At 42.3% G+C, this 27,045-nt stretch overlaps 1 protein-coding gene across 9 annotated transcripts in view; it reads left to right on the forward strand.

Moving 5' to 3' along the window:
* GRIA4 (glutamate ionotropic receptor AMPA type subunit 4) overlaps positions 1 to 27,045 on the forward strand; it is a 254,290-nt gene that overhangs the window by 169,932 nt on the left and 57,313 nt on the right. For 8 of the 9 annotated variants that reach the window (XM_009938500.2, XM_009938501.2, XM_075418087.1 and 5 more), the window contains exons 7-10: positions 1,249 to 1,416; positions 3,511 to 3,615; positions 14,786 to 14,896; positions 22,894 to 23,100. In XM_009938500.2, the coding sequence (XP_009936802.1) occupies positions 1,249 to 1,416; positions 3,511 to 3,615; positions 14,786 to 14,896; positions 22,894 to 23,100 (591 nt within the window). Of the gene's footprint in view, positions 1 to 1,248; positions 1,417 to 3,510; positions 3,616 to 14,785; positions 14,897 to 16,209; positions 19,278 to 22,893; positions 23,101 to 27,045 lie in introns of those variants that run through there. The other variant, XM_009938502.2, reaches the window with a different exon arrangement.

Consider the following 27,045-nt stretch of genomic DNA (forward strand, 5'->3'; position numbering starts at 1 on the left):
TTCTCTCACCTATCATTTTCTTGGCAGGCAAATCACAACATAAATATAAATAGGACTTCATCAGAATAGTTCTGTTATTGTATGTACTAATGCGTATCAGACCTAGTTGAGACTGGGCTCCTTTGTACTGGGCACTGTGCAAAGATAACCAATAAGTCCTCTCTTGGCTGGAAAGTGGTAGGTTGGCAAAGTCTAGAGAAGGTATCAACGTGGATAATACAAAGCAGAGCTACATCATTCACTGAATATTCATGAAATTTATGTTCTAGAGGAAAAAAAAAACTAAGGATGCTGTGGGCTGTGGAGTGCAGACATCAGCAAGTTCTGTTGAGAGGAATAATTTAGCCTATAGGACTCCTTGCTGCCTGAATAGCATTGTGCTGCCTCCTTCTGAGAAGTCAGCATGATTGATCTGAATCACATATAATTCACCTATAGATAACCAAAATTTGTGATTATAAAGATAAACCATGTCCCAAAGAGCTTCTATTCTACAAGGCAAAGGAAAGGATAGAAATTACACTGGAGTAAGTGAATTTAAATTTTGGAAGTTACAGGGCATATTAATAGCAGCCCTGGACATGTGAACAACTTCTCCTGGTGCAGTATGCTCATCAGAGGACCATACTGAGAAAATGCGCCTTTGTTCATGTGGCTCCAGACTAGCATCTGTTGAAAACTTGCTCTACACGTTTCATTTGGCGTGTTCTCAACCTAACGCAGTTACTATAGTTAGTGTACAAACACAGACTTTTTGTGCCCGGTGTCATTCAGAGACCCAATGCAGGTTTTCCAAGAGGAAGAACATTCTTGATCATTCTTAATAGTTCCAATAGCCTGGATGTCTGCTTATTAGCCATGCCTTTTTTCTGTTATATTTTCTCAGTGACTTACTGTTTCTTTTCTTTTAAGTTGGGTGGGTAGGGTTATTCCCTAATGTGTAAGACAACTGGAAAAAAAGTTAAGACTTGAATATCTCCAGTTTAATTTGTTTCTTTGAATAATTCTTCAGCGGCAGATTTCTCTACCCTTAAGAAATACAGTTTTAAAGCTGGAGCTACTGAAATATACTCTTCTCAGTCCTGCTTTTGTTTCTCAGATAAAATTGCTTTGATCTTGAGGAGAGTTTTTTTCCTAAATTAATGTGTAGAAACTGCTGCATAATGAATCCAACTAGAAATATTTGAGACAGATTATTTTTGTAAAGATGTGCCAGCTCTAAAACTCCGTGTTTGTCCATCTATTTAGTATACATCTGCATTAACGTATGATGGAGTACTTGTGATGGCTGAAACTTTCCGTAATCTTAGAAGACAGAAAATTGATATTTCAAGGAGAGGAAATGCTGGTGATTGTCTTGCTAACCCTGCAGCCCCATGGGGTCAAGGAATTGATATGGAGAGGACATTAAAGCAGGTAAGGGTAGGCTTTATTCTAGTGATCTTTGTGAATACTGGATACTAGTTGTACACTATATGATTTGGAAGCAGTTAAATACAACGGTAGTAATGGGAGAGGAGAAATTTCGTTTTCAGTTGCCATTTGGAAACAGATGGGGCTGTTCTGGTTTTTCTGGTTTATAACTTGGAATGAAGACAAGGGGACCCGCTACTATTTGAAACTACTGTTAGTTCTGTTAAGATAGTTGGGACTTCCTCCACTAAACTGGTGACCTCATCTGTTGCTTTTGCATATAACCTGGGTGTACAGATATTGTCATTTCAGGAAAAAGGTATAGCTACATAGTATAACCTTTCTAATATGTTTCTGTCATCTTGCATAAAAGCAGATTTCTCCCAGGGAAATCAAATAGGTACTATTTTTTTTTCTTTAAAAAGAAATAACCCAGAGCTATTGTTCTCTGATGTCAGGATTTTGAATTCCTGATGAATATGGGTGCCTAGAAAGTTCCAGATCTCTGTCAAGATGATTTGGCCCTTCCTTTGAATGGGACAATAAGGAAATAAAAATCTTGCAGTAGAATTTAAATCATTGCAAATGAGCAGGCTCCACTCAGGAGAAACTGCTGAGAAGTGACTGCTGACAGAGCTGGCAGCTCTGTTCCTGAAAGCCAAGGTTTCAGTCCTGGAGAAAAATCGACAGAGATAGAAATGGACAGAGGGAAAGAGTAAGTGGTTTAAATCCACATTCCTACTCTTAGGGATAGAAATAAAGCATTTCATATGCTTTACATACTCCGGCAGATGCATGGATCTGTAACAATTGTGCGAAGAGAGAGTCCAGCAGAGGGCTATGAGGATGGTGAGGGGACTGGAACATCTCTCCTACGAGGGGAGGCTGAGGGAGCTGGGCTTGTTCAGCCTGAAGAAGAGAAGGCTGCGAGGGGACCTTATAGATGCTTACAAATATCTGAAGGGTGGGTGTCAGGAGGATGGGGCCAGACTCTTTTCAGTAGAGCCCAGCGACAGGACAAGGGGCAATGGGCACAAACTGAGGCACAGGAAGTTCCGTCTGAACATGAGGAAGAACTTCTTCCCTCTGAGGGTGACGGAGCGCTGGAACAAGCTGCCCAGGGAGGTTGTGGAGTCTCCTTCTCTGGAGATATTCAAGACCCACCTGGACAAGGTCCTGTGCAGCCTGCTGTAGGTGACCCTGCTTCGGCAGGAGGGTTGGACTAGATGACCCACAGAGGTCCCTTCCAACTCCGAACATTCTGTGATTCTGTGATTCTGTGAAGCATGAAGTCAGGCTTCTGTGTTAGGGTGGACAGCATGAACCTTCAAATCTGGCCAAAGAGGTTTGCATGACTGGATCGTGATACAGTCAAAGCCAGCAACAGTATTGCCCTGGCTTCTTTTGGAGGAGGACCACAGTCTGGGTATCCTTCAGTGAGGCAGTAAAGCGCTAAAAGGAAAAAAAAAGTTCTGGTTTCAGCTGAGACACAGAAGGTGGAAAACTGCCACAGCCAATCTTACAGCTTTACGTCTGTCCTTCTACACTCTGAGGCTTTGTGAACACTCTTTTCAGGCCCTATACATGTCATCCGTCTTCTGTGGTAGTAAATTGCTTTGCTGGGGCCAAGGTTGTTGTCAAATTTACCTTGATGAGCAACATATACTCAGTTGATACATTTAATCCACCAGGGTGTAAGCTAAAAAGATATATGAGCTCAGGCCAAACATCCTTCAGGTTTATTTCAAGTGATCCAAAATGTTCTGCAGCAGTGATTGGAATGGTGCAAAACGTACTTCTCTTTAGGACCTGCAGCTGGAAAGTGTTGAGCTGCACAGCATGAGAGAAGGTCAATTGTGTGTCTTTGTTAGCACTTAGATACTGGCATATCTAAGCCTGTTTTGAGCATGGTTTGACAAGAAAAAGGAATACAACAGAAAAGTAGCCAACCTTTTTGCTTTATAATGACTGTCTATTCTAGAGTGGTGTTGTTATGGCAATCTAAGGACATCACCAGGATAACTTTCACTGCTCTGTGGCATTTGGAATAAAGAATATAAGGCTGGATCTTCATGATGCTTTTTCTTCCATTTGTAGGTTCGAATACAAGGATTGACAGGAAATGTTCAGTTTGATCACTATGGTCGCAGAGTCAACTACACAATGGATGTCTTTGAGCTGAAAAACACGGGCCCTCGGAAGGTACGTGTTGACAATGTTTACTATCCCGACATCATATCCATGAGTTATGTATGATTGAATGATTTAGTAAACTTATACTAAACTAGGCTCTTTGTGGTTTAAAGAAAGATAATATACTGAATATATGATAATATTTCTGGTGGAAACAGATTTAAACTGCATTTTCTACTAGCTGCTGTTATTCAGTGCAACAAATTAGGGAACACAAAAACAATTGTGCATCCTGGAGAGGTGGGGTGTCAAGCATACTAATGCAAACCATCTGGATGGCATGTTGCTAGGCTGCTGGGTGATGGAAAATGGTCGGAACTCTGAATAGTAGATATTTCTTGTACCTTATCCAAAGATTTTTGTCTTGCAAATTACTGGGATTTTTAGGTGGGGTCATTTGTACATTCTGTGTAAACATGAATCATAGGCTGTAACTAACATAGGGTTTTTAAGGGGGAAAGGAGAGAGGAGGAAGAGGGAGTGCCCAGAATACTTATACTTTCTGAAATTAATTGCAGTATCTAACCCTGTGTGCTTGGTGGATTGCTTGTAATCAACTTAAGCAAGTGCACATTAATATATGTCTAAGCAGATCCTCCATGTCTGAATGCATACATAGCTTATCACTCAGCCGTATTACTTTGAAAAGATAAGCTTTTGTATTTTGTTAACTCTTTTCTGTGCTGAAATGTATCCACTTTTCATAGTACAGAACAAACAAAGAGCAGAAAATGCACTATGGCTCGAGGATTTTATTTCCTTTGGAGGCACAGTGGCCTGTTTTGTTTGTGAGGTCATCAGAACAAGAAAAATTGAGAAGCTGATGGCAAACAGGAGAATGATGGCCGCTTGAGTAGGGCCAAGGCAATCAGAATTCAACTCAATAATTCTCTACTGTTGGGCCAGAGCTGACAAGCCCAGTAAGTGGTACCCCAGGTGAACTATGTGTCCCCAAAGACAGTTACATGCCACAGCGATGAGGAGGCATAGTATTAAACAACAGACCCAGAGCAGAATCACACACTGGGATAAACAGTGCATCACAGATAAGAGCTGTAGGCCGAAGCAAAGCATGTGCCTGTGTATGAGGTGTACTGGTGCAGTTGCCTTTGGAAAGCATGACAGATGGCTGAAGAATAAATTGCGAAAGGTATGTCTGCCTTCCTTGTCTCTTGGGAAGCCCACTGTCTCCTGCCAGGCCATGTGTCTGACCTTGCTGCCACTCCTGCTCCCTTCCTGGCTGCGCGCTGCACTGTCGGCAGCCAGGAGGCTGTGCGGGTGGCTGGGGTGCACCGAAGGCGAGTGGCGGAATACGACCTTTTCATTCTTGATTCTGAATTGTACAGCCAGGAAGGCCAAGTGGAAAAGATGTGGTTAATTAGGTCACAGCTTCAGAACTCATTAGGGAATTTGCTTGGCAGCAAACTGTCAAAAGTGGCCTGTTGTTCCTGTTTCAACATTTGACACATTTTTTTGGGAGAGGAGGTGTCTTACTGGCACCACTGCAAGGATGTCCCACCCTCTGTATTGGGTTTGTGTGGCAAGGTTTTGGTAGCAGGGGGGCTGTAGGGGTGGCTTCTGTGAGAGGCTGCCAGAGCCTTCCTCTGTGTCCGACAGAGCCAACGCCAGCTGGCTCCAAGACAGACCTACTGCTGGCCAAGGCCGAGCCCATCAGCAATGGTGCCTGCACCTCTGTGATAACACATTTAAGCAGGGGGAAAAAAAACTGCAGTGGGAGAGAGGAGTGAGAATACGTGAGAGAAACAACTCTGCAAACACCAAGGTCATTGAAGAAGGAGGGGGAGGAGGTGCTCCAGGCACTGGAGCAGAGGTTCCCCTGCAGACCATGAAGACCGCGGTGAGGGAGAATGTACCCCTGCAGCCCGTGGAGGTCCACGCTGGAGCAGATCTCCACCTGCAGCCCATGGAGGACCCCACACCAGAGCAGGTGGATGCCCAAAGGAAGCTGTGACCCCATGGAAGCCCGTGCTGGAGCAGGCTCCTGCCAGGACCTGTGGACCAGTGGAGAGAGGAGCCCACACCGGAGCAGGTTTGCTGGCAGGACTTGTGACCTCATGGCGGACCCATGCTGGAGCAGCCTGTTCCTGAAGGACTGCAGCCTGTGGGAAGGACCCGCACTGAAGCAGTTCATGAAGAACTGCATCCCATGGGAAGGACTCACATTGGAGCAGTTCATGGAGGACTGGATCCTGAGGGAAGGACCCCACACTGGAGCAAGGGCAGAGTGTGAGGAGTCCCACCCCTGAGGAAGAAGGAGCAGCAGAAACAATGTGTGATGAACTGACCGCAACCCCCATTCCCCGTCCCTCTGCGCCGCACGGGGGGAGGAGGTAGAGAAACAGGAGTGAAATTGAGCCCAGGAAGAAGGGAGGGGTGGGAAGAAGGTGTTTTAAGGTTTAGTTTTTATTTCTTATTACCCTACTCAGGTTTGATTGGAAATACATTAAATTAATTTCCTTCAGTCAAGTCTGTCTTGCCTGTGATGGTAATTGGCGAGTGATCTCTCTCTGTCCTTATCTCAACCCACGAGCCTTTTGCTGTATCTTTCCTCCCTTGTCCAGATGAAGAGGGGGACTGATAAGAGCAGCTTTGGTGGGCACCTGGCATCCAGCCAGGGTCAACCCACCAGCCCCTCTCTTCTTGCCTGCAGTTTAAGGGGAGGGTGGCTGTAAATAGAGGAGCTATGTCTGTGTTGTGTTAAAGTCCCAGAGTGCTTTTCTTACCTTTTCAGGAATGTCTCTCTGCCTCTTAAGCCATTACCTGGCTTTGATATAACAAGCTGTAACAGCTTTGACAGATCTGGCTACTGAGAAGAATTTATTTCTCGTGTATTACTTAGGTTTTTTTATGTGATTGTTGGACCAGTTCTGTGCCCCAGCCTGACAAATCCTGTATAATATGTGAGAAATGGCTGTACTTAATTGAACTAAGAGTCCTTCACATTTTATGTTTTCTTCTCATGTCCTACATAGCGTGACTTATGATTCACTCAGCAATATCTTTTCAGGACTAGCCTTTCCAGTCAGAATAACACATGCCTCTAATATTTACAAAAGTGACTTTTGCTGCCCACAGCTTTAAGGAAGAGCATTGCAAAATAGCACAGCTAGTCAGAGGTTGACTTCCATGTAGTTTAGTAAAATGAGAAACAATAGCCAATGCTCATATTAGTTTCATTTACGCAGCATTTATTACTTGGTTCTTGTCTGCAGAACAATAACAAAACCTGCTGGTGGGGGGAATGGGTGTGAGGAGAAGGATCACTGAGGTTTAGTGGGATGGCTCCTGTAACTGAAGTGTTGCAGTGTTGGGGTAGAGGCTCTTTAAGAAAGATAGGCTGGGAAGATGCAGAGGGGGAATTGCCATTTATGGGAGAGCGCGGCTGGAGTGCCCGGAGCTCTGCCTGGGGATGGATGAGGAGCCAGCTGAGAGCTTGTGGGTTAGGATTAGAGAGGACAGGTCAAGGTGACTTTATAGTGGGTATCATCTGCTGTACACCACCTGATCAGGAAGAAGAAATGGATGAGGCCCTCTACAGACAGATAGGAGCAGCCTCATGTTCACAGGCCCTGGTCGTCATGGAGGACTTCATCCACTCCAGTGTCTGCTGGAGGGACAACACAGCAGGACATAAGCAATCCAGGAGGTTCCTGGAGTCCATTGACAACAGCTTATTCCTCCAAATGACAGAGGACACAGTGAGGAAAGGTGCTTTGCTAGACTTCCTACTCAGCAACAAGGAGGGGCTTGTTGGGGATGTGAATGTCAAAGGCGGCCTTGGCGGCAGTGAGCATGAGATGGTGGAGTTCAGGAGCCTAAGGGCAGGGAAGAGGGTGAAAAGCAAAGTCACACTTGCAGAAAGCAGACTTTGGCCTCCTCAGAGATCTGCTTGGAAGGGGTAGGGCCCTGGAGCGAAAAGAGGCCTAAGGGAGCTGCTTAATATTCAAGGATCACCTCCTCCAGCCTCAAAAGAGTTCCATCCCAATGATTAAAAAGCCAGGAAAAAATGCCAGGAGGCCTGCATGGATGAAAAAACTGCTCCTAGCCAAACTCAAATGCAAAAAGGAAGCCTACAGAGGGTGGAAGCAAGTATGGATAACCTGGGAGGAATACAGAAACATTGTCTGAGCATCCAGGGACAAGTTAGGAAAGCTAAGGCCCAGATGGAATTGAATCTAAGCAGAGACATCAAAAACAACAAGGAAGGCTTCTGTATGTACACATGTGACATAAGGATGACTGGGGAAAATGTGGGCCCTTTGTACAATGAGACAGGGGACCTGAGTACACAGAACATGGAAGAGGCTGAGGTACTGAATGCTGCCTTTGCCTCAGTGTTCACTAGCAAAACCAGCCTTCAGGAATCCCAGGTCCCAGAAACAAGGGAGAAAAGCTGGAGCGAGGAAGAGGTACCCTCGTTGGAAGAGGATCATGTCAGGGAATACTTAAGCAATCTGGACATACAGAAGTCCATGGGGCCTTATGGGATGCACCCACAAGTGCTGAGGGAGCTGGCAGATGTCATTGTGAGGACACTCAATAATCTTTGGTTGATCATGGTGACTAGGAGAAGTGCCTGAAGACTGGAGTAAAGTAAATGTCACTGCTGTCTTCAAGAAGGGCAAAGAAGGACAACCCAGGAAACCACACCTCGATCCCTGGGAAGGTTATGGAGCAGCTATTCTTGGAAACCATTTCCAGACACACTAAGGACAAGAAAATCATCAGGAGTAGTCAGCATGGCTGCTTCACCAGGGGGAAGTCATGCTTGATCAACTTGATAAACTTTCTACAATTAAGTGACTGGTCTGGCAGATGAGGGAAGAGCAATGGATATTGTCTACCTGGACTTCACTAAGGCCTTTGACACTGTGTACCTTAAGACTCTCCTAAAGAAGCTATTGGTATATGTGCTGGATAAGCAGACAAAAAGGTGGATTAAAACCAGGCTGAAGTGCCAGGCCCAGGGTGTGGTGGTCAGTGGTCAGAATTCTAATTGGAGGCCAGTAACTGGTGGTGTACCCAGGCGACAAAGCTGGGTCCAGTCCCATTTAACATCTTTAATGATGTGGAACTGGGCAGAGTGTGCCATCAGCAAATCTGCTGATGACACCAAACTGGGAGGAGTGGCTGATACACCAGAGGGTCGTGCTGCTACCTAGGACCTCGATAGGCTGGAGATACGGGCCAACAGGAGCCTCATGAAGTTCAACAGAGAGAAGTGCAAAGTCCTGCACGTGGGAAGGAACAATCCCAGGAACCAGTATGTACTGAGGGCCACCCAGCTTGAAAGCAACTTGGCAGAAACAGCACTGGGGATCCTGGTGGACATCAAGTAGAACATGAGCCAGCAATGGGCCCTTGCAGCAAACAAGGCTAATGGTATCCTGGCCTGCATCAGACAAAGTATTGGCAACAAGTCAAGGGAGGGGATCCTTCCCCTCTACTCAGCACTGGTGAGGCCACACCTGGAGTGCAGTGTACAGTCATGGGCTTCTCAGTACAAGAGAGACATGGACGTACTGGAGAGAGTGCAGCGAAGGGCCACAAATATGATGAAGGGATGGAACCCTACTTCTATGAGGAAAGGCTCAGAGAGCTGGGACTGTTCAGCCTGGAGAAAAGAAGGCTCAAGAGGGATCTTATCAATGTGTACAAATCCATCATCTATCAGCAGTCCTTGCTGACAGGGGAGGTCCCAGATGACTGGAGGATAGACAGTGTAACACCCATCTACAAGAAGGGCCAGAAGGAGGATCCCGGGAACTACAGGCCTGTCAGCCTGACCTCGGTGCCAGGCAAGATTATGGAGCGATTCATCCTGAGTGCGCTCAGGGCATGTGAAGGACAACCAGGGCATCAGGCCCAGCCAGCATGGCTTCATGAAAGGCAGGTCCTGCTTGACCAACCTAATCTCCTTCTATGACCAGGTGACCCACCTAGTGAATGAGGGAAAGGCTGTGGATGTCATCTACCTGGACTTTAGTAAGCCCTTTGACACTGTTCCTCACAGTATCCTCCTGGAGAAACTAGCTGCCCGTGGTTTGGACGGGTGCAGGCTTTGCTGGATAAAGAACTGGCTGAATGGCCGAGCGCAGAGAGTGACGGTGAATGGAGTTAAATACAGCCAGCGGCCGGTCACAAGTGGTGTTCCCCAGGGCTCAGTTTTGGGTCCAGTATTGCTTAACATCTTTATCAGTGATCTGGATGGGGGGATCAAGTGTTCCCTCAGTAAGTCTGCAGATGACACCAAGCTGGGTGGGAGTGTCAATCTGCTTGAGGGTAGGAAGGCTCTGCAGAGGGATCTGGACAGACTGGAGTGATGGGCCAAGGCCAACTGTATGAGATTCAACCAGGCCAAATGCTGGGTCCTGCAGTTGAGTCACAACAACCCCATGCAATGCTACAGGCTTGGGGAGGAGTGGCTGGAAAGCTGCCCAGCAGAAAAGGACCTTGTGGTGTTGGTCGACAGCCAGCTGAACATGAGCCAGCAGTGTGCCCAGGTGGCCAAGAAGGCCAATGGCATCCTGGCTTATATCAGGAATAGTGTGGCCAGCAGGAGCAGGGAGGTGACGGTGCCCCTGTACTCGGCACTGCTGAGGCCGCACCTGGAGTACTGTGTTCAGTTTTGGGCCCCTCACTACAAGAAGGACATTGAGGTGCTGGAGTGTGTCCAGAGAAGGGCAACGAGGCTGGTGAAGGGTCTAGAGCACAAGTCTTATGAGGGGCAGCTGAGGGAGCTGGGGCTGTTTAGTCTGGAGAAGAGGAGGCTGAGGGGGAACCTTCTTGCTCTCTACAACTACCTGAAAGGAGGTTGTAGTGAGGCAGGTGTTGGTCTCTTCTCCCAACTAACTAGCGACAGGACGAGAGGCAATGGCCTCAAGTTGCATCAGGCGAGGTTTAGATTAGGTATTAGGAAATATTTCTTTACTGGAGGAGTGGTCAGACATTGGAACAGACTGCCCAGGGAAGTGGTGGAGTCACCATCCCTGGAGGTCTTTAAAAAACTTGTAGATGTGGCACTTCGGGATATGGTTTAGTAGGAATGATGGCGTTGGGTGGATGGTTGGACTCGATGATCTTAGAGGTCTTTTCCAACCTATGATTCTATGATTCTAAGAAATACCTGAAGGATTGGTTGCAAAGAAGATTGAGCCAGGCTCTTTTCAGTGGTGCCCAGGCACCAGAGGCAGTGGGCACAAACTGACACACAGGAGGTTCCCTGTGAACATCAGGAAACACTTTTTTACTGTGAGGGTGACCAAGCGCTGGCACAGGTTGCCAGGGAGGTTGTGAAGTCTCCATCCTTGGAAATATTCAAAGGCCATCTGGACACAGTGCTGGGCAACTGGCTCTAGGCTGAGCAGGGAGGTTGGGGCAAATGACCGCCAGAGGTCCCTTCTCAAATCATTCTGTGATTCTGTCATTCACCATTCATCATGTCACCGAGATTTGAAAAAAAAAAATTTAGAAAAAAGTAAACAAAGCATACACATATGCGTGTACATACACAAGACAGTCTAAGATTTGGCTTCTAAATTCCAGCTTGGGCAAGTAAACATGAAAAATTATTTTCAAAAATTTCAAGTATTCTGTTGCCCTTAGTGACTTATGGGCTTCAGCAGGAGCACTTCAGCGGTTGCTACGAGGTGCACAGGCCTTCAGAAATGACATTATTCATTGAAATGCCAAACTGTTGTGGCAAGTTTACTTTGAGGGAGATATTTTTGCAATATTGTTTCCTAAAAGATAATTTCAGCCTCTATATAAGTGGATGCGACTGCTATATGGTCCAACTGCAATCCAAATAGAATTGAATATACTTTAATAGCTGAATTCAATCCTGTCCTTCGAGGAGTTTTTTCCTTGGGGATCTGAGGTATTTCTAGGAAAGCATATTGTTATTTAGTGCTCTCACAGTGAGTGTGAATCTATATATTTATAGAATTGTCATGATATATCATGATATATTCAGTAATCCAGTTCCAGAGTTACTTTAGCACAAATTTGAGATGCACACATGTAAGCTCACACCCATGCACACAAGCTAAAATACCTTTAAGAATTGCCTGCCTTTAACATCCTTTATCTCTGTCTGCATTTTCATATGGTACTTACTCTTGTAACACAGTACGTAATTTATTTTCTGCTTTCCTTCTGAACTTCCCAGCAGTGAGGAATTGCACAATGAACAATAATTCACTATTATAATAAGCTTCCCAAACTGCCAAGTTTTAGTGTACCTATTCTGCCTTTAGCTGGTCACAAATTTTGACAAGAACTTTCCATTTTCAGTTATCAGTTGTATCTGTGACTCTGTGGTTGTCTGGATGAAAAAGAATATTTGTTAGCAGTGCATCCTACTAGGAAGAAAACCTCGCTCCCCACTATATCAGCAATGCTGAAGCTTCCTGTTAGCTGCAGACACCTAAATCAAGGCTCCTGTGTTATAATAGCAATTGTGAAGAGAAAAGGAACTTTTCAACTAAATATACTAGAAGTTGTGCATGGGAAGAGTTTGTGTTTGTTTGCTTCACTAATAGAAAAAAAATATTCACTCTCATTCAGTCCTACTCTCTCACTCATATTGAGTTACTTCATCTACCTGTAATTCTCTGTAGTGAGTATGTCTGCACACTGCTCTAGGGACTGCTAAAATGACTTGTTCTCCATAAATTTTTTTCAGAAAGGAAATTAATGAAATAGTAAATGTAAAAATCAAAAGGAAGGTTGGCTGTTTTAAGAATATCAAGGATTCTTTAATGCATATGACACCAGGAACCAAAAGCACTCTCCTGCACTGCTAGACTTTCATATCACATCACTGCATTGATCTGAACATGACACATGATAGGTGTCATGGAGGCAGAATCCTGTATAGTGGTGAATTTTAGTCTGGATTCTACAATAAAGTTAGAAATAATACTGGCTGCATAGCTGATCTGATCATTTAAAGATTCCATCATACCTAAGTCTTCTCATTCAAGGCACAGACTGTCCTTTGGCACTGACAGTTATGTTGGAGCTCTGGCTGGAACCCGCTTTCCACTTAAATTCCCTTTCCTCTTCTGGTAAGATGAACAAGGCGTTCCTCTCTCCCAGTTCTTGGTCTTGTGAACTCCTAATTAATCAAGGAAGCAAGGAAGTGGGACTTGCTGCTGACTGGTCCCAGGTGCTTCTGAAAAGTGAGCTGTGCCAGCTTGAATTGCATCTCTTTGATAGGAACCTTTTAAAATCACTGCCGCTGTCTGCACCTCTCCTGGGAAAAAAGATCAGTGTCTTAATTCATTAGGTTCTCAGCAACATGGAGAGCCCCTTTAGGTGGGATTAGAGCACTGCTCTACTGATATGTTTGTGTTCATGCTGTCCGTTTGACATGGAGCTTAGTGCTGCCAGCGCGGTGCCAGAGGAACAGGCACTGAGCCATTCCCCAGCAACCTTGTCAGAGGGTCCACAGATACTTGTGATCTAGTTGTAGAAAAGAGAATGGCAAGAAGAGGAGAAGGGAGGGTGTTTGCTAGTGGACATCTAGCATCTAGATTAGATGCTCTAGTGAGCATCTAGGTTAGATGTGAGACCAACTTCAGCTAAGGGACCTGTGTCTGGCATGCTGAAAGGATGGGTGGGAAAGTGGAATTAGACATCTCCAAGTAAGAGTGGGACAAAGGATCACACTCATGAACCAGTTGCCGTTTCATAGATGTCCACCTTGTACTGGGAACATCATGTACACAGCGTTCACAGGAAGACCTTTCCTACCTAACGTCACCTGCGGCAACATTAAATGATTGAGAGGAACTCTAAATCCAGAAATACCACTTGCTGATACAGATACTAAACATGGTGTCACCACACGGAGTGAGGAGATGAGTATGCTGTAAAATTCTGACTGGCCAGGATCTACAAAAACAGTGAAGTATTTTAGGTCTCGTATCTCCTTTTGGCCGTGCAAAGACATAGTACATAGCTTGTGCGGATTTTTGGGGAGTATGTGGGGAGTTTTAAGTGTTCATTGAGCAGTTCCCAGAAGCATCAATACAAGTTTGAAGGGAAATCTCCTTTCCTCAGGCTGCCTTCATCCCGTCTGGTCTGACAGCAAGCACTGCATCCCCAGGCCCTTGCAGGGAAGGATGTTGACTCATGTCTTGTGCCAGCAACATCACTGCCAATGCACAGGGCACAGCTGCAGGCTGTACCGAATGCCAGAGGTGTGTGCTGCAAAGAGCAATGTCTGTGTGTAAGGAAAGGCTTACTGATTGCAGGCATGCCACTTTTAAATTTTTCTTCTGCATGGGAACACAAGAACAAGTGATTCAAGCCTGGGTTTAGAGTAGTTCATCGCCAGCAATGAACAAAGGCAGCTGTTTCACCTTAAGGCTGCTCTGGGGAGGGTTGTGTCAGCCTGAATGCAGCCAGGGAGAGGAAATCTTGGGTTGTTCCACCTCCCTGTAGACACTTACCAGGGACGCTTTTTGAGTGAAGTCACTCTCACCATGCTTTAGAGTTAGTGGGGAAAGCAAGTACTTTTCTAGGAGGAGCGCTTATCCTGCATGAGCCGAGTCACTAGTCTGGTGGTGCCTGTCTGTCCAGTGAATGTAAAGAAAGTTTGAATAACAGGACTTCTCATATAGGTACTAAAGGTCAGTGCCAACAGTTAGGTGGAACGAACCTGGTGTAAGTCCCTGGGTTGGGATCTTCTGGGAGGCCCATGATGGAGCAGGGAATGGAGATCAGCCATTGAATTGCAAAGCTGCCATCCAGATGTCTTTGACTCCTCTAAGACCAGAAGATCTGGAGGACTAGTAAATTAAAATTTTCTTGTGGAGAGTAAAAATTCTTATATATCGTTTGTGCCCCAGGAAGGCTTTAAACTACTGAAAATGGGGTTTAACTTGTGCCTCTGGTCAAAGTAAGCAGCTCAGATCATTCAGGAACAGCTGAGTGGCAGCGATACCAGGTCTGACTGCAGCTGTGGTGCAGGATGGTATACAAAAAGTGTTACATACGCACCACCGTGCACCCGTCTGTGAGCATGACAGCGCTTCCTTCAGTACAAAATTATCTTCGGATCGCTCCGTTGTTCTTACAATCATTTATATTTGTAATTACACAGAATGTAGACTTTTCTACTGTAAATTATATACATTTTGTTTTACAGGTTGGTTACTGGAATGACATGGATAAATTAGTTTTAATTCAGCATGAACCTACACTTGGAAATGACACTTCAGCCATTGAGAACAGAACAGTAGTTGTCACTACAATTTTGGTAAGATGTTTCTTTTTTAATTCTTATGCTGGTGTGTGACACAATCTCATTTCTAGTTATGGTCTAATTTAGTCTACCAGTTCCTAGGTTAGTGGGAGTGTGAGAGCCATATATCTTAATTATCTTGACTGTCATGTCTGTACAGAGGTTTTTTGGTATGCATTTAATATACTGATGAGCTTGAAATCAGTTTTTTAAAGTAGAGTTGCAGTAATTTTTTTCCCTTTTTTCAGTCTTTCCCGTTTTTTACTAAAGTAAGTTTCAGAAATCTAAGTGAATTCTTTCAACCTCTAGTTGATAAATCTTGACTTACAAGAAACTGGAAGAAAAGAAAAACCCAAAACCTCTAAATAACATAATTGAACAGAGCGTATAAAATGAGATGTCTGTGATGCCAGTGTCCTTTTTTGCTGATATTTTATAATTTCAAAATTTACATTAGCAAGAACTAAAATTTTAAGTATAGCTCAGTCAGTCAATCAAACTGTATTATCTACTTTTAATTGTAAATGAAAACATGGATTTAGTAGATGCATTTGAACATATTTCTTAATACATTTATTCAGCATTTCAATAAAATTTCCATTTTAATAAAATCTAAATAGATTGGGGGTTTGATTTTCCAATGTTATTGATGTTTTTAAAGAGTGATTACAAAGAAGAATGCAGTTGCTTCATTCATTTACATTTTTAATATATAGTTTTTCAAAACCATTGTTTCTTGCAAATCTGTATTTTAAACAAAATATTTAACAATTCTGCCTCTGAAGTCAGACATGCCCTTTTAAGCTGATGTTTGTCAAAGCCAGCTGGCAAAAGGTGACCTTTACCTGACCACTTTTAAGATTTTACATCTCAGTTCACTGCCCTTTTCATCTGCTTCATTTAGACAAGACATTTTAACTCTTTAAAATAAGCTGTGTCTCAAATAGGAAGGAATATTCTGTACGTGTTGTTAGGCAATAATTTTCTGATTTAATACAGAGTTGAAAATAATCCAGAGGAAAGTGTCAAGACATTTTCTTACTCAAAAATGCAGTTAGTTACCAGATTTCTGGCAGTGTGTATTAGCATTTATACATTAAGTATTTCTTAACAAATCTCCTGTTGAAGATTATCGTTCCAGGATGCAAACCAACCAAGCTACTGTACAGGAATTCAGAATGTAACTCCTAACCAAACTGTATAACTTTTTATTTTTTTTTTTTTTTTTGCATGGGACATTTAAAATATATGTATCTTTTTCCTAAAAAAAATAAAAAGACTTGGTGATGGAAAAAAAATATACTTCAGTGCAGTCCTCCTCTTTTCAGCCTCTGATGAAGAATCCTATTTTAAGAAATTGATCAAGGAAGAAAAGAGTCCCAAGATGCTGCGAACATTCCTAACTAAGGCTCAAGTATTAACCACCAGTCTAGTAGCATTGAGCTAATTTTTCCATATGGATTACTGTTCCTCTGACTGGATGACCAGGCACTGAACCACCAAGAAAGTTCTGTGACTAATCTGAAATGTCTAGAACAGATGACGTTAACCTTCAACTTTGCCAAGCTGAGAAGAGAACGATGTGAATAACAAGCTTTCAGTCGAAATTTTCCTCTCATACCAATCCTGATATCTTTGACTGAAGCTACCATACATGAATACTGTAATTTCCATAAATAGCTCCAAGCTTAGGAGAAGCAAGTAAAAAATAATAATGCAAAGTAATATAAAAGGTTCCTGTTTGCCAGAAAGGAAAAAAAGGAAAACAAGAAAGCTTTTAAAATGTGTTATCTTGCCTGTCCTGTTTGCATTAAAGCATTTTGATGTGCATAATAAATGTTATCTTCAAAATAACTTTTCCAGTCCCTGTATTGAAAGGACTGGTGGGATCATTTTCAAAACCAAAAAGCTGAATTAGTATTCCAAAGCATGCCCTATGTTTATGCAGCATGTCATTTTGGGATAAATGCAATTGTTTGAAAGCAGCACTGCTTTTTGACCAAAAGTGTCCCCTTTCAAAGTTTCAGAAACACAGTGCAAGAGAAATATATCAGAATTTGGTTTGAATAAGAATGCATGGTGTATTCTGCCTTATCATGCCCATCTCCCACTGACTCCACTGGGAGCTACACACATGATGCTAAAGGCAGATTAGAACCATGATTCTTAATATTGGCCTGCCATGGCAATGTATTTAGCATGCGCAAGCATATGATCGCACACACAAAGAAAATGTACATTTAACTAGAATAACTTTCAGAATCCTGTTATTTTGCTCTTCTCTGTATTATAGTCATGTTGCAAATGCCAGACAGAGACTTTTTCAGCTCTTCATTGCCCTCTTCACGTTGAAGGGAAGCTGAGCCATTGTAGGTGACACAATTTTCGTTGCGTATTTTCCAACGTTAAATTGAAAAGCTTCTGCAACCAGTGCTGTCAGGCTTTTCAGGCTTCAAAGACAGGTGTCGTGGCAGCGTGAGAAAAGTATACAAGTTTTCAGCATGGCTCGCTTGAATTTTTGCCTGAAGTCAAATAGCACAAGTTGATTTGCCTGCTGTTTCTTCAGTTTTTATGTGTCTCTGCTTGCTTTGCTGTAATGCAGCTGTATGGCTATCACATAGAACGTGCATTATAATGAATTAGCTCTGCACTCAAAGAACTTAGTACAGTCGTTTCTACTTGGCAAAATGCTATGTTCATTCGTAATGTAGCAAGAGGACGTCAAATTTATTTTACAGTTTTGGTTCAGTACACAGTCGCTCAACCTATCTCCAATTAGTCGTGTGGTGACAGAGCAGCCCAGAGAGGTGGCAACAGTGGCAGCTGACGTGCTTTGCTCTACAAGCTGCTGTGCAGCCCTGCTTTTTATAGTTCCTGAGAGAGGCCTGTGTCCTCCACCTCGTGTGATGCACAGCCTCCTGCACATCTGGCTCTCTGGAAAGGACAGATTTTCTACCTGTGTGCAGAAGCATTCCCTCCAGGGGGGCTTGGGACCTCCAAGTGCACAGTAGGCCCATTGAGTGGCTAGAGAAGGGATGCCATGTGCAGCCCTCCTCTAAGGTAAAGTGAGTGAGTTATCCAGCTAGGAAGAATGATCATCTCTAATTTAGCAAGTTGAGAAATATGGTGACAAGTTGGTGAGGTAGAATATAAGGGAGCAGGCTGGGAAGACTACTCCAAGCTCTCTAATCCATTTCATGATTTAGCCAACTCTGTACCTACTCTGAGATTGCAAAACTTAAAAATCACAAAAAAGCTTTAGAACCAAAGCTCGATGTACATGAACTGCATCTGCATTGTGGCTTCAAGCTCCATATTTTAATGAGATAGTCTTGGTGTTGGTCGATTAAGCCTTAAGGGCAGGATCCAGTTCACAACTGAGTCAGCCAAATGTAGATGACTTTACAAAGGGTGTTGATTCAGTGGTCCACTTACAAGTACTCGGTGATATTTAAGATGCTCTAGCATATACTGCCTACCCTCCATGTCTTATACCAGCAGGATGACACTTGCCTGTCTCATGCCATATGAGACCACTCCATGTGGATGTCTCAGCTAGTATATGTTTTTTCAGGCATGTGGGATAAGTTGTGCCCCAAAGTCTGCAAAGATTTAGAAGTTGCTTCAATGGCCCATAGCTGGATGCCCAACACTGAGGATATCAGACTTATCCATAAAGGGGCAGCACAACAGACCTGCAGAGTGGCACTTGGAGGTCAAGTGGGTTACCTTAGGGCATCTCAGATGACAGATAACCTTCATTAGGTGACTGAGAACCACCCTCATTGTTTTGACTGCTATACTCTTGTTGGAGTCTTACCTCAAAAATTCTAACTACAACCTTCTTTCTTGTAACATAAAAATATTTTTTCATTAGAAATTTTATTAATTAAATTCTTTAGTAGACAGGAGAAAAAAATTGAAGTTTGTTGCATGACAATAATAAAGACTTCAAACCGAATCCTGGACACTTTATTCAGAAAAAAAAACCAAAACCCAAAAAATCTTCCATTGACATGTACAGAAGTTTCTTTCAGAATAAAGTGTGATAATGTGTACCACTCCTGTTCTAAAAATAAGACATTTCCTTGCACAAATATTTGTCGGTTTTACAGATTATTTTTACAGTGTTTAAAGATTTTGAAATGAACTTTAGAATAGGAAAGCCACACATAGATCTGTTTGGTATTTGGGTTAGTTACTTTCTCCAGCTTCCCTTAAAGTATAAATCATCAGTTGTGAGCATTTTACTGTACACTTGAATTTGTGGCAATGTGGTGGAATGATTTGTTTGCATCTATAAAAGTAATTGTTGCAGACGTCAACTTGTATTTACAAATGTTAAGTATTGTTATAAAATTGTGAATTATATAAGTAAAGCTTGCACCATTTGAAATATCGGTTCTGTGCTAGTCATTGATCATTTCAATATGGACTTTTCCTTGATTCACTACCCTATAGAATACTATTAAGCAGTTGAAATCTTGCAAATACTGCGATATTAAACCTCATTCAGCAGTAAGTCAAACCTGTGTTCTACATCAGTAGGTTAAGAGTTTATAGTTCAAAAATGTATTAAATACAAAGACGGTGGGGGAAGTAATGTTTTCATTAGACAAGATGCTATAACTGGAAACAGTGAAAAAGTATGCCTACTGTTTTCAGGTATTTCAGCTTGTCTAATAGAAGATATTACCTCTCCATAGGTATCTTGCACCTCTTATATCTTTAGACTAGCGTGGTTACACTGACGTTACTACTAATTTAGAAAATGCTGTTGTAATAGATGATGCAGAAAAAATAATCTTTATCAGTGCCACATAGAAAAGAACATCAAGGTATGACTGAGTACATGCTATTGATCGATTCAGATATAACATGACTTTGCAGTGTGACCTTGACCATCTGTGTAAGGTGCTTGTTAGCAAACCAGTAAAACTGGCCTTTCAGTGCCCTGATATTATTACAATAACATTTGCACACCTCATTAGTTTAAAACACCCCCAAGGTCTGAAATGCACAGAACGTAAAGCTAGTGCTGCTATTTGATTTTTTGGGCAAGTAGTCTTTATCAGAAAGCCACATTCAGTCCTACCCGCATCCGCCCATCAAATTCTACCTTGAAAATACATCTCTCATTATTTGGCAGGTAAAGTAGGCACAGCAATTAAAGAAACTCTTATTTATTCTATGTAAAGTAGATAGGAGGGAAAGGACAACATAGTAAACAAAAGGTAGTAGGCATTCCCATTATTTTTAATTGCATTGTTTCACACTGGCAGATCTCACTCAATTGCTGCTTCTTTTAAAGCAATCACAGCAAGAAGCACTGTCTTACTCTATAAAAAAATTGCATTGTAAGAGATGTTCCTTGCTATATTTTGCCCTAAATCAGTAAGATCAGAATGTGTAGAAAGAGAAGTGGATGGGGAGAGAACCGATGTGGTTCATCCAAGCCACCCAACAGATCCCTGCCAGAACCCAAGTCTTCTGAGTCCTAGCTTGGTGGTCCCTGCACTGGATGGGATTGCTGCTTCTTGCGTCTACCAAGGATGGTATTGAACCCCACTGCTTCCCTTCTCAGCGTTCCCTCACAGAACTCGTGGGGAGGAGGGCTGAAGTTTATTTAGCCTTTAACAAGAAAAATAAGGCATCTGTCACTTTGCTTTGCTATACAGAGACAGTTGAAATGTTTTTTTGTAGCAGCCCTGTCAGTGATGAAGTACAGACAGAAGCACAGTGTCTGGGTTTTGGGAGGAGCAGGCTGACCTGGCCTCCTCTGTGCCTGTCTGGTTTGTGTCCCTCTCCAGAATTATTGTTTCCTGGTGTAACTTTAATTGTATGCCTTTGGCTTGGGATTTATAGGAAAGGTTGAGTCAGAAGAGACAAAAGTGACTAACTCCAGTCTTTGAAAAAAAATATTGCTTTTGAGATGCAGCAAGCACATGTAACTGAAGCTTGTAAGGACAATCCACAAATGCAGGAAGCTGGACTTGGTTTTATTTCTAGCTAGCAGCTGGCTAAATCACAGTCAGGAGATGTAGTACTTTTCACCTTGGTTTATTTGTAACAATTCTTGTGAAAAAAAGATATGTAGAAAGACCCAGATTTTGTCTTTTCCTCTCACGGGAACAAAAAGCCTATGTGAGGGAGGAACATTTGATTAATCTGCCCAAAATACTGCCAAAAATCAAGATCTACTGCAAAGAGAGGGCAGGACCCCTTCTCCCTGCTCTTCTCCCTCCCTCTGGCAGACAGGTGGCTGAGATTAAGCTGATTTAACTGGGGCTAGGAATACAAAAAATGTTGCAAGCTGCTGGTAATACTCAGTAGTTTTCCTCTGAAGACACAGACTGTGTATGGGCAAGGGCATTGCACTGTCTCACTTCAGTGATTATGGAGCATAATTAATGCTGTAGCTCAGTGGTCTTCTCAGTGCCCAGCTCATACGCATCAGGATGATAATAGTTTTTTTATGAACACCCCGGATTTATAAGTCCTTGGCGATCCTTAGCTGTGTAGTGGTCATAACTATGTGCTCGAGAAATGCAGCAATCTGCTGTTGTCATCCTCAGATTTCTCTGGGCATTTATACTTATATATAGGTCAAGGAACCAGGTAGTCAGAGTTTGACTTTGGAAGTGATCGTTGTGGACACTTCTCTATGCTATGTGGTTCCTTAGCTGAAGTAACAGCCGTAATGCATCGATGGCCTCCAACACTGAATTACTGCTGAGGGATTATGGCCCAAGGAGGCATGTCCAAAGCAGAGAATAACATAAGAAGGAGATGGTGGGAGGCGTGGTGTTCTGGGAATACACTTGAAAGTGAAACATTTCTGCAGTACTTAGGAACCTGACTCTCTCTTTAAGGAAACACTAGCACTTCCCTGTTCCCAAACTGTGTTGAATTTAATCTGGGACCTTTCTCTCACATTGAAGTAAATGAACTATACAATTTTCTCCACTCACATTACACAAAGATCCATTCTGCCATCCTTGTACAGAGGTGGATTCTGGGCAGTTACCACTCTGTAATGTAAATTCAATCAAAGGGTGACATTAATGACAAGTATTTTGTCTAGAACTGGCTATGAGTATGAATTACATGAAGTAATTTAAAATACTACTAGAAAGTGTAGTTTTACATAATGATTGCTGAAGTCTGAATCCACACAATGCGAAAACGAAAAATGTGACCTTGTTTTCCCAATGTGACCTTGGTTTCCCAATCACATAGTGTTCAATAATGTGATAGTATGGTTTACGCAGGGAATGCAAGATCCACTTTTCAAGACAGGTTTTGCTTGTTTTCAGTGTCACTCACCAACCAAAAATGTTTTGGTGCTTCTTTTTCATGCAGCATGTAAAGTCGGTATCAGCTTAATACTGTTCTAGTCTGTGCGTATTGTTTAGATTCATACTAAAAGACCTTGCAGAATCTGCACTGTTTATTCCAAGGGGAAAATATGTGTTTCCTCAGCATCATGTTTCTATGTTCTCACTAAAATGTATGTAGCCTTTTAGTAACTATGCATTCTAAACCCCAAGAAAGCAAATCATTCAAGCTGTGCATCTGAAATTACATAGACAGTAACCATGCTATGTTAGAGGATATGCTTACTTACTGAAGTCAAAAGTGCAAATTATACCTTGCATTATCCCACACTCATTTGCATTGTGTAGGTTCAACCTTTATTCATGCTTGAATTTTAGTATATACTGCACTAATGTCTTTCATTTAAAACAAAATAAAATTTATATGCATTCTTGGGTAGTTTTTATGTTTATAATTTATGAAGTTGATAAATCTTCTGAAATGTATAAGCCAAATTACAGTGTAAATAGTATAACTTTCCAGAAGGATTTCTGTTCATGCATTTTCATTTAAATGTGCTAACACTACCCATGAACTTTTGGTAAAATGTGTGTTATTCAGTCAGTAGATGGCATGTTACTTTTCAGACTTATTCTGCATACTTCTCCTTTACAGTTCTACTTCTTTCATTATAGGAAGCTCCATATGTTATGTTCAAGAAAAACCATGATACATTTGAAGGGAATGACAAGTTTGAAGGATACTGTGTAGATCTGGCGTCAGAAATTGCAAAACATATTGGTATCAAGTACAAAATTGCCATTGTTCCTGATGGAAAATATGGAGCAAGGGATCCAGAGACAAAAATCTGGAATGGGATGGTGGGAGAACTTGTTTATGGGGTAAGCATACCAATTTTTGAAGCAGGATTTGATTTATCACAGTATTAGTCATTAAATAGGAAGTATATGTGCATTTTATTTAACCTTGGGGTCACAGAAAAGAAGCAGAATTCTGTTTCAGATCTCTGTGCTTTCATTTATTTTCAAAAGGAAATCAAATAGTTTCATGCAAATTCTACTATTTATTCAACTAGTAGCTTGCAACGTTAAAACATCCATAGTTTGCACATCCCTTAAAAATTCATTAATGTTAGAACTAATGCTAGAGACCGTCTGTTTCTGATACATCGTAAAACTTACTGGGGAAGAATATCACTCATTTATTCATTTTCATGGAATGCTGGACAGATCTTTTAAAACAGATAGGACTCTTGGTCTAGTTTGAAAAATGGAGAATCCGCCATCATATATTAAACATACATAAAGAACCACTACAGACAAGTACACAATTAGGCAATTCTGATTTAAGACAGACTTTTAAGATGAACGTAATAAAATTTAAGAGCAAACTTGGTAAGTTCAGCGACTAAGAGCATAATGTTATACAGTGATCTGGAGAAGGATTCTTCAGAATAGCATAACAGTTAACAATTTTGTTGACACATAAATTTGTAATATTTAATGAAAATAGTTCCAACAAACCCAAACAAATATTTGCAATACCTGGTGTTACCAAAAGTGGCAAAACTCAGCCCTGTGCTTGCTGACTACTGCAGTTGCTAGCATCTGCACTGAAAACAGGTCAAAATTCTTAGAGGAACTTTTCATTTCAGTGATGGAGTAAAAAAACATCCTAAAGCTATTTAGGTGAGAACTTCCTGCCAAAGAACTCATAACATGCCTCAACCTCCCTATGAAATGCTGCTGCATACCAGCTGGTCCATCCACAGTTGCCGTTTTTGCAGTTCCAGTGACGGTTAGGGCCATGTGTGGCAAAGGCGTGTGGTCTTTTCTGGCAGCTCCATTTCTTTTCCATACTGTCAGCTAAGTATAGCTGAAAAATTTTTGTCAAAGTCTTCTCTTTAGCATCAGTTCAAGGGACTCCTCAACATGAAATAGACTGTGTGCTGTAGGAGTGTGTGCTGTAGAGTGTGGGAAAGGGTGCCCCAGGGTTTTGTGGATTTCCCCTCCACGTGGCAGTGGGAAGGTTATACCAGCCTCACAAAACCCTGTATGCTCTTGGAAGTTCTTGGAGGAATGAACTTCACTTGTTGCTTTAAAGAGTGGAAAAGCTGAATGATGCCCAAGTACGTATATCCTCTTCAGTGGCTTGGAAGCAGCTCAACTCTCAGGGTTTTAAAAGTCAAGGTTATTTCAGACTCATTCTATCAAAATGGAGGCAAATCCTTGTCTGACTTTTAATCACGGTAGCCATCACACGGATGGCAATGGCTATGCACTGTTTTACACCAACAGTTTTTTTTAAAACATCTGAGAACTTTTATATATTGTGAGAAAATTCCCTTCCCCACATACAGAGTTTTAATAGCAGAGTTTCCGTGGCCTATCATCTAGTTGAAAATTATAGAGGAAACTTGAAATTACACTTTAGTTTCCAGTTTGGTTTTTTTTTTCTTTTATTTATCTTGAAAAATTTACCTCCTCAAACCCAAACTGCCCTAGTGGTAGTCTGAAATACAAATTGCTGTTAGGAAGCTCACACAGAGGTTCATGCCAGTACAGGAATATGACCCGTGGCTGTTAACACAGCTGAAAGCAACAAAGCTCACAGGCATAAGGAACCTGTGGCAAATCACCTGCACAAAGAGGACTTCCCAGAATACATGGCCAACACTTCATCTTCTGTGATGGAAAACAGTGAGGTGAAGGCTCTTTGAAGGTTTGATGGCCAAGTTTAAAAGCTCCTGCACAATTATCCATTCAGAAGGCTGCAGTCTGATTGTGGTTCTGGGATCGAGCTCTGGGAATGAGCCACAGCAAAGCTCTTGAAGCTGCATTTTTGTTGAAAGAACAAACAGAAGTCCACTGTTGCCCAGTATATTTCCTGTACTGCCCGAAGGCTCCCGTAGGCAATATCTATCCCAGTATGTCTGTGGTACCAAGGATTGTTCCTGGGCACTGGAACTTGCTTGTCTAACTGTTAAACTGCATCAATGGTCCCTGCTGTATTTTTGGCCCATAATTAGTCTCCAAAATAATTTAGGAGGCCGGTTGGACGCTAGCATGGGAGAGAGATCATTTCCTATAAGCAGCTTGAATGTAGCCATCCTGATTTAGAAGTTAAATAACGTTCATGATCGCAACACAGACTGTCCTGTGCCAGCTGGCCCTAAGGCCAAGAGCTACTGCAAGCATGTTTAATGTACTTTTACAGGGGTAGCTTTAAAGGAAATTGTCCTTCCTGTTAACTTATAAAAGTTTGCTGCTTAAGATTTCCATAGGGAATCCATGAAGAGCATCCTCCCTGCAACTTCTTTGACTCCTTGCCAGGTGATTTACAGAACATCAGGTTTCCTGGCCTATTCCATATAGAGAAAGCAGAAAAATCACTCAGCCAGAGACTTTCCTGCAAAACTGTGTTATAAGAGGATGTTCATCTTCTCTGGTAGATCCCCAAATCAGAAACAAGTGCTCTGAGTAGTTGGCTGTGCTTCAAGCAAGGCTTTTTGTGTGCAGCCAGGATTGGGACAGAATTTGCAACTGAATTAGCAAGTTAAGGAGACAATCTATTTGGGAAACATTTTACAGCTTCTGATTCCCAACCACATTAAGGGATTAACAGACGGTTTTATGCTGGCCACTGAGATAGGTTGATCCTTTTCTGTGCCACACGAAAGGCTCCCGTCCTCTCCTGCTCATTACACCATACCCCAATGCCACTTAGCCCTATCCGTGTTACTGAGTGTGGACATGTGCCAGTTTTATCCCATGTCCCCTTAAGACTCATATGCACTGCTGGTTGTTCTGGTAGCTGGACACCTTCAGATACTGCACAGAGTAGCTCGGTTGTCACCTAAACTAGGTAATTGATTTTTCTATCCTGTCCCAGGAGAAACAGTGTATAAAATACTGTGCTGTACAGTTTTGCTATGACTGTACAGGAGGTCGGGGGAGTGTGTGTTTATTTTCCTGGGGTTTTTTAAACGCTGTTAAAAACTACCAGGAAATCTTGGTCATTTGTCTCTGATCTATCCGAATGCCAGCTGCAGTAGTCCATGTGAGGCTCTATAACCCTTGATATCAACCTCGCAGAAGGAATGCTGGCTGGGGATGAAATACCGTAAAGCACGTGGAACAGATGTTTCCAAATGCACCAACTATGCAACTATTGGAGTCAGCTCCAATTAAATATTCATTCTCCTGACACAGAATGCTATTCTTTCACTGCTTAACACAAAAGGTCACAACTCATTTCTGTTTAAAATCTGAGAAGCCATGAGCTTCTGAAGTTGAAATCACTTCCTGCATGATTTTTCTCAGATAGGTTTACCACCTTCATACAAGTTGTACCAAAGATAGATTTTATTCACAAGGTTATAATAATATGTTCTGGGAGAGAAAAAGTCTCTTGCCATCAGACCCAACCTTGCCCCACTGCATAACATCGGAAGGATCCAGAATCCGTCTGTACTTGGTAGTGGTGCAGCCTTGATGAAAATGCTATTACAGATACAGTTGCTTCAAGAGTGAAGTCTCATTAGCCTTTGTCAAAACAGATTTCACTGGCAACAAAATCATGAATTGTTCGCACCATTGTTGTAGTGTTAATCATTTAAATTCATAATTATATGGTGTGTATTAACTGGGCAAAGCACAAATGCTGATGATTGTAATGCACAGCTATTGTCATTATTTAGCTTTCCACAGCTAAGAGTTTATGTAAGCCTTAATGTGGCACACAGTAGTCTTACGAAAATAATAAATAATATGATCAGACTGGGAAAGCTGCACTTTTTCCAGTTATTTGGCATCTAATTGTAATCA

This window comes from Opisthocomus hoazin, chromosome 1 (genome assembly GCF_030867145.1).
Source record: "Opisthocomus hoazin isolate bOpiHoa1 chromosome 1, bOpiHoa1.hap1, whole genome shotgun sequence".
In the NCBI taxonomy this organism is placed as follows: Eukaryota; Metazoa; Chordata; class Aves; order Opisthocomiformes; family Opisthocomidae; genus Opisthocomus; species Opisthocomus hoazin.